The sequence below is a fragment of the Nannobrachium achirus genome (genome assembly GCF_963921795.1).
Source record: "Nannobrachium achirus genome assembly, chromosome: 12".
NCBI classification, from domain to species: Eukaryota; Metazoa; Chordata; class Actinopteri; order Myctophiformes; family Myctophidae; genus Nannobrachium; species Nannobrachium achirus.
The window spans coordinates 53,887,882-53,895,247 of record NC_137832.1 but is presented as its reverse complement, the minus strand read 5'-3'; the positions used below and the strand labels follow the sequence as shown (position 1 = coordinate 53,895,247).

General features: G+C 50.3%; 1 protein-coding gene across 1 annotated transcript; it reads right to left on the bottom strand.

The window, feature by feature from the left end:
- Positions 1-252: 252 nt before the first annotated feature.
- On the bottom strand, positions 253-5,703 carry LOC308295710 (uncharacterized protein; the record flags this gene model as incomplete). Its single annotated transcript, XM_080738757.1, has 1 exon — positions 253-5,703. The coding sequence occupies one exon, from the start codon at positions 5,701-5,703 to the stop codon at positions 253-255; it is 5,451 nt and encodes a 1,816-aa protein (XP_080594883.1).
- Between the last annotated feature and the right edge of the window lie 1,663 nt (positions 5,704-7,366).

Sequence of the window (7,366 nt, the reverse complement as noted above, 5' to 3'; positions counted from 1 at the left end):
GCTCTCTCTAATCAGTCAAGAATGTTGTTTAGACAGATGCTAAGTTCATTGTCTACCTGGTATCCAAGTGTCTTCAAGGCACTACTTTGTTCTCTCTGCTCTCTGTTTTTGTGACTATTTACATTGTTTATTTTCTTGAGCTCATGCTTTCTCAACTTATTCCGATTTCGCACTTGTGAGTCCCTCTGGATAAAAAATGTCTACTAAATGGTCATTGTAAATTGTTGATTAACAGTGTTTGGTTCTATGCATTCATGGCTGCTGGCCAAACCCGGAGAAGCTGCCCGGTTGCTGTCCAAAACCCGGAGCCTGCTGGGCCAGGCCACCAAATGAGGGAGTGCTCTGATTGGCCTGGCCACCAAACGAGGGAGTGCTCTGATTGGCTAGGCCACCAAATGAGGGAGTGCTCTGATTGGCTAGGCTACCAAACGAGGGAGTGCTCTGATTGGCTAGGCCACCAAACGAGGGAGTGCTCGGATTGGCTAGGCCGCCAAACGAGGGAGTGCTCTGACTGGCTAGGGCGCCAAACGAGGGAGTGCTCTGATTGGCTAGGGCGCCAAACGAGGGAGTGCTCTGATTGGCTAGGGAGCCAAACGAGGGAGCGCTTTGATTGGCTAGCGAGCCAAAGGAGGAGCTACCTAGGGACGACTTGAAGCCTAAATCTCCCGCGTTAGGAGCTGCGGCTGCCGTGGCGGGACTCGAACCAAACGTAGCTGCACCGCCGAAAGCTGGAGAACCTCCAAAGGAAGCAGCACCCCCAAAGGAAGCAGAACCCCCAAAGGAAGCAGAGCTGCTGCCAAAAGCACTAGGTTTCGCGGGAACAGAGAAGGAGCCGAACCCCTGGGACGCTACGCTTCCTGCTCCCGTGCTGAATGTTCCACTGGGCTTCTCGCCAAACGAGGTCTGTCCAAACCCAAACGTCTTAGTGCCGCTGTTTCCAAACAGGCTTGTAGTGCCAGCACCAGTGTGACTTGACTGAGTGGTACCAAACGGGTTCTTTTTGGCTGCGTCTTCACTGGGCTTACTGCCCAGGCCACTGAAAAACCCACCAGCAGAAGGGCCTGTTTCATTTGCAGAGTTTGAACCAAATAGACTGTCTTCACCTGATGACTGCTGTCCAAAGACGCCCCCACCACCAGACTGTTGGTTGAGCACCGATGAAGTGTTTGACCTGCCAAAAGATGAGGACTGTCCAAAGCTAGTTACGGTAGGTGAGATTGTGGTGGTTTTAGCACCAAACACAGACCCTTGACCAAAACCGGTGCTCTGCTGTCCAAAGGCTGGTGTAGAACCAAATCCGGTAAAAGGCGTGGTGGTGTTACTGCCAAACACTGGCGCCACCGGCCCGAAACGAGGAGAACTTTGACCAAAAATCCCTGTTCCAGAAGTGCTGTTGCCAAAGGAAAAGGGTCCTGCTGTTGCTATGGTAGCTCCAAATCGAGCTCCTCCTGTGGGGGGACTATTGGAACTCACTCCAAACGCTGCTGCCTGGCCAAATGAAAAGCTTGCTACCTCTGGAGCAGGCCTGTGAAAAACATTTCCGTACTCTCTCACAGGGGCTACTGGGGCAGAGGTGACTTGAGCGACATCAGGCTGCCTGGACACAGTGGCAGTGGCTGTACTGCTTGCAATGATAGGAGTAGGGGTTGTGGATGGAGAGGAAACTGCATTCATAAGTGGAGAGGAAACTGTGTTCATAAGTGGTGTGGCCCCTATAGTGCTGCTGCTTGTTGTTGCGGGGGAAGGCTGAGTGAAGATTGAACCTGGTTTGTCAGAACTCACAGCCTGGATGGCTGGTGGGGCTGGCAGAACAAGGGCCTCTGCAGAAGGAGTTGCTGTTGTTGGCAGTGCCCCAGGACCAGGGATATTTTCTGGGGTGGGTTCTGCTATAGCAGTTGGAGAACAACCCTCCGGTGGAGGGGATGCTTTCGCTGGTGTGGCAATGGGTGAAGCAAGGACTAGAGAAGGCTTAGTTGAAGAAAAGCCTTTACTGTTGCTCAGATCCGCCATTCTGCAAGGGTCCACAGATGTATGATGTTTGGGGACTCCACTAAACATGTAGCCCGCCTGCAGAGCAGACACACTTTCTGTGGTTGTCTTTGGGATGTCTTGGGCAGTGTTTTGTTTAGTGTGGTTGGTGGTCAGCGTTGCAAAGTGCAGTGTGGAATTATCGACAGTGGAGCATTGCATGGGAGGTGCTTTGTCCTTAAGCTCTTCACTTTGAACTGCTTGAGAAACAGTCTTCAGAGTGGACTCTGTCAGGGAGGCACTGATAGGAGGCTCATGACTGGCCGTTTGTCTACGCAGGGCAGCGGAGGCAGCAGCTTGCTGAGCAGGAACGGGGACAGGTTCATCATTCTTGGTAGCCCGTATCACCTTACCATCCAGGCAGCCCATGGTGTTACTAAAGGAGTGATTCGAATCTAATGGGGCTGCACCATCAAATGCAGGCGAGTCCCCTAAGAAAGTGGGGCTGTTGGACACTGGGGCCCCACCAAAACCACTTGGTTTTGTTGGTGTAGAGAAGGAGACAAATGCCTGGGATGCTGCACTCCCTCGATCCGTGTTGATGGCCCCACTAGGCTTCTGCTCACCAGAGGAGGTCTGTCCAAACCCAAATAATGTCTTGGAACGGCTGTTTTCAAACAGGCTTGTGGCACCAGCCTGACTTGACTGACCAGATGGCCTTGGGGAGGCAGTGGTACCAAGTGGGCTCTTTATGGCTGCATCTTCACTTTGTTTACCAAATGGGCTCTTTATGGCTGCATCTTCACTTTGTTTACCAAAAGGGCTCTTTATGGATGCATCTTCACTTCGTTTACCACTAACAACCCCACCAGCAGAAGGGCATGTCACATTTGCTGAGTCTGAACCAAATAGACTGTATGCAGATGGTGACTGCTGCTGTTCAAAGACACTCACAACACTGGACTGTTGCACTAGAAGGGTGCTAGGTTCCAACTCCTTTTCCTCTTCCTTGTGCTCCAGGTGGGTGGGGTCAGGGTGTATGCTTTTAGGTGAGAGGAAGGCAGAGCGATTCAGGTTGGCTGGTGCAGTTGAGCGAACTCGAGGCATTCCCTTAGAGAGAAAGTTATGCAGCTGGGACTGTTTTGCAGAGGATATTTTTATTGGGGATTTGATGGTGGTTTTTGGAGGGGTAACATCCAGTTTGAAGTTCAGGAGGGCATCTTTCAAACTCTCGAGCTCATTGTCCAATCCAGCAGGTGTATCCGTGGTAATCTGTGCCTTTGGTTCTGGTGTATCAGTGGTCCAAGTTGTGGGCGTGTTGTAGAGGTGTAGAGAGCTGAGTTCCTTGGTCAGCTGATCCAGTCTGCTCTTCTGCTGACTGATGATGGACAAGTTGTTGGCCAGTGTGGTGAACAGAGTCTCACCTCCCGGGAGCACCATATCTGTCCGTTTCCTTCTGTCTTTCTCCAGGTGTTTATCCAGGACATCATTGACATCCTCCACCGCAAATGCAACAGACTGGTGCAGCCTACGGATCTCCATAAGCTGCTCTTCACTACGAGGATCAAGCGGTTTCTTGCACAGGAGTTGCAGGTAGTTTCTATCTTTGCCAAGCTCAATTCGGGACTTGGCATCCACTGCCCCTGCAAAGCCCTCCAGCAAGTTGGTCTTAAGTGTGCCAATGTCCCTGTGAACAGACTCTGTGGTCTCCTTGATCTCAAGCGTGAATTCATGGAGGTCCTTTGATTCCTTCCTCAGCTTCCTCATCTCCTCAGTGGTGCCCACCTCAAAGTCAGCCTTGGCAGTGCGTGTCTGCAAGTCATCCAGCTCTTTCTGAAAGTGTTTAATCTCTTCCAGTGTGCCCAACACAATGGGGTCAGAGTCTTCTTTCAGTTGAAGCTGTTTCTCCAGGTCCTCAACACTAATGGCTGGCTGAGCAGCAGTGTTGGCGGCATTGGACCTGGGTGATGGGGAGGGCTTCCGGTCCACAGTGGTGTGTATGTTGGTTGGGAGTGGATGCGATAGTGTGTATGTCATGGCAGGGGGCTTGGAAACAGAGGGAGCAGGAACTGCCAGACTACTCGGTTCAGAGAATGCCAACTTGGACATGGGATGTTTTAAGGTAGAACCCTGGGAAGTTGGTGCTGGGGTGTCCACTGTTAAAAATGTCTCAAGAGCTGCAGCAGACTCAGGTTTGTCGCTCTGTGCCATGATCGGGGGATGCACCAGTGAAGCAGGTGGTACATCTGTTTCAAGTTTGCCTGGACAAATTCGCGGCAGTACAATGGAATGGCTTGCAGCTGAAGATGTGGAACTCTGCGAGGACAATGTTGAGTGTTTGGTGCCTAGACTGGAGGTCATGCCAAGTGTGAACAATGATGTTGAGGTTGATGCAGGAGAATGTCCCAGGGCAGACAGGTGACTGTTCTTCAGTGGAGTTTGAGTACTAGGGCCTTCACAGGGAATTCTCTCTCCCTCTAAGGGCATGGTGACCGGGGCAGATACCAGTCGCTCAGGTTTCTTGAGGTTGATTAAGGTGAATGGACAAAGCACACCATCTGTGGACAGCACCAGCATGACTGGGGCTGGGGGCAATATCTTCTCCTCGCTGATCTTTATTTCGAGCTGACTGGTTCGGTCTAATGCTACCCCAAGTGGGAGGGTGATGTCGTCGTCCAACGCGGGCAGCTCGGCCCTGCTGGTATCATCCAGAATCCACGCCTCCCAGCTGGTCTTGTCCTCCTGCAGAGCAATGCTGCCGACTTCGTTGGAAGCTGCTGACGCAGCAAAGACAGCGTCCCAGTCCTCTACTTGGCTGAGGAAGTAGTGGTGCTGTCTCTGGGTACAAGTGCCATACACCAAGTCACTGAAGTTCACGTAGCGCTCCGTGGTTCTCTCTTCCTTTTTAGGAAGGCTGATCACCACCAGCTCAGGAGGGGTGGAAGAGGAGCCATCAGCCGCAGCGTACACCACCGCAAACACGTATGTTCTCAGCCACAGCACGTCCAAAGCTTTGAACAGGTCGTCAGAGTTGTAGAAGCTTGGACAGGGAATCACTTTCTTTTCCTCCAGCGTTGGCGAATACTGGACGACGGTGCCGTTCATTTTCCCAGCAGCCACTTGTTTCCCCTTGGGACTCCAGCAAACACACGTAACACTGTTTGAAGCAGGTAGCCGGTGGGCCACTGTGATGCTGTCTGTGATCTCCAAAATCCACATGCTACCATCGGTCAGACAGAGGGCCAAAGTGGATGCCTGGACTGGGTTCCACTTCAGGTCCTGCACACAGATGTGTGGGTCAACCTCTGGCCGTATACACGCAAAAGGTAACTTATATTTGTTGGCTTTGTTCAGGAAGGCACGAGTGTCATAGAAGTTAATCAACAGCCCCTCCTCAGTCATGCCGCACGCCGACAGGGTCCGATCATCACTGCTGAGGGACACATGATGCATGGACATCTGCACGTCCAATTCCACTATCCCCTTCAGCCCTTCTATGACAACGTTGGAGTTGCCATCAAGCACATCCACGGCGAGAATGTCTAAAGTCCAGTAGACTTTAAGCATTTTGTTTAGACCAACAAATGTTAGTCCAAATATATTTGAGAGGGCAAGCAAGCTAGATCTAGATTTTGGCAAATCTGCAGGCTTGTCAAAAACTCTTAATTTCTTCATATGCCGAAACTGAAAATCATCCATTTCCCTCTCGGGGGGAGAGTTCAGAGAGTCACTCATCCTAAACTTCTAACACTCGTCTCCAAGCTTTAAATGCAGATGTATTTGTCACGCTGCACTGAAATGAAATGTGTTGCAAAAAGATAGTTCTCCCCGTCACTGTCACTCTCTGTCTTTTACGCCTCCGTCTCGCAGATATGTTAAATTCAAAGTCAACATCTAAAGGCAATCTTCACCTTTAAATCAGAACCAGAGGGTGTTCTTTGTTGTGTTTGACATCACATTGTGTGTGACATCACAAACGACACAGGCAAGACAAATCTGCTATTATGCTTCATCGTGAACTATACTTTGTCACATTGCATTGAAATGTCGTGAATGAAAGATTTGACTGAAGTGGAAAGCCCTTAGTATCGATGAACAGGATAGCCATCATCGCAACAATTTGGCAGGAGTCGCACTTCTGCAAGGACTCCTGCGCAAATCGGTGTTGTCAGGAATGTCTGGCAACTGTGTGTGATGTCACACACAACCACTCTGTCTTCATTCTGGTCAGCCTATATAAATTCAACTGCTAAGACCAGCTTTACACATCTTTGTTGGAGAGAACACCAGAGGCAGAGTCGGAGAGAAAGTGGCTAAAGGACAGGAGGGGACGAAAACAGCAGGAAAGCATCAGGAAAGACTCATCCCCAAGTATAATAAGTGGTTGCAGTGGCGATGAGCGCTAACGAGTGTTTTGGATGTGGCCAGACGGGTCACTGGATTAAGAGCTGTCCAGGGAGAGGAGTGGGACAGGCCCAGCAGACCCTCCTGGGGACTGGGAGAAGAGCAGGACAGTCGACGAGGTCGAGGGACGGTCGACAAGGTCGGGGTAAACACCTGTTCTGCTATCGCTGTGGTGAAGGACACATCACCAGGGACTGTGAGAAAACCGCAGATGCCTGTTATAACTGCGGCATGTCAGGTCATTTTTCCAGGGATTGTAAGGAACCCAGAAAGGAGAGAGAGCAGGTTTGCTACTCCTGTGGAGGGGTTGGTCACATCCAGTCAGGATGTGAGAAGGTCAAATGTTACAGTTGTGGAGAGATTGGTCATGTGGCGGTTCAATGCAACAACAACAAGGTATCTGAGGCATAGAGTTAACTGCACGTACCCCTACAGACTGGGACGATGGGAGGACCAAGGCTCTACTGTACTGTACTCCTGGTGAGCCACTAGGGTACAACAGCAGTGATGACACACAAATGTGTGTGGTGAGGAATTAATCGCCATGAATGAAGACTCAATTGGGGAGGAAAAGATGTAAAATACCCCCAAAAAATACATTGTAGGAAACTCAAAAAAAGAGGGATAGATAATTTACTTCAGTGTAATTGGGAACCGCTGATCCAGGTTTGGGACCAGAAATCAATGGCCATGCATTTCAATAAACTGGGTAGTACTGGGTTACTCACCCAGTACTGCCTTCCAGGTTTAGGGCCCTCTGGTTTGATTTTACAACTAGAACTTTGCAAATGGAAATCACAAGTGTGGTTGTCGTGACGCGAGTCACAATGGCAAATTAATTCCGTCTTCAATTTTCCCCATAAATGGAGATCTCTGCCTCTGTCCATATCCCTTTTATGCCCATACATGGAGATCCCTGATGTCATCAATATTATGCCCATATCTTGGAATGCCCGTACGTGGACATACTGTGTAAGTCTCATCTGGTCTATGA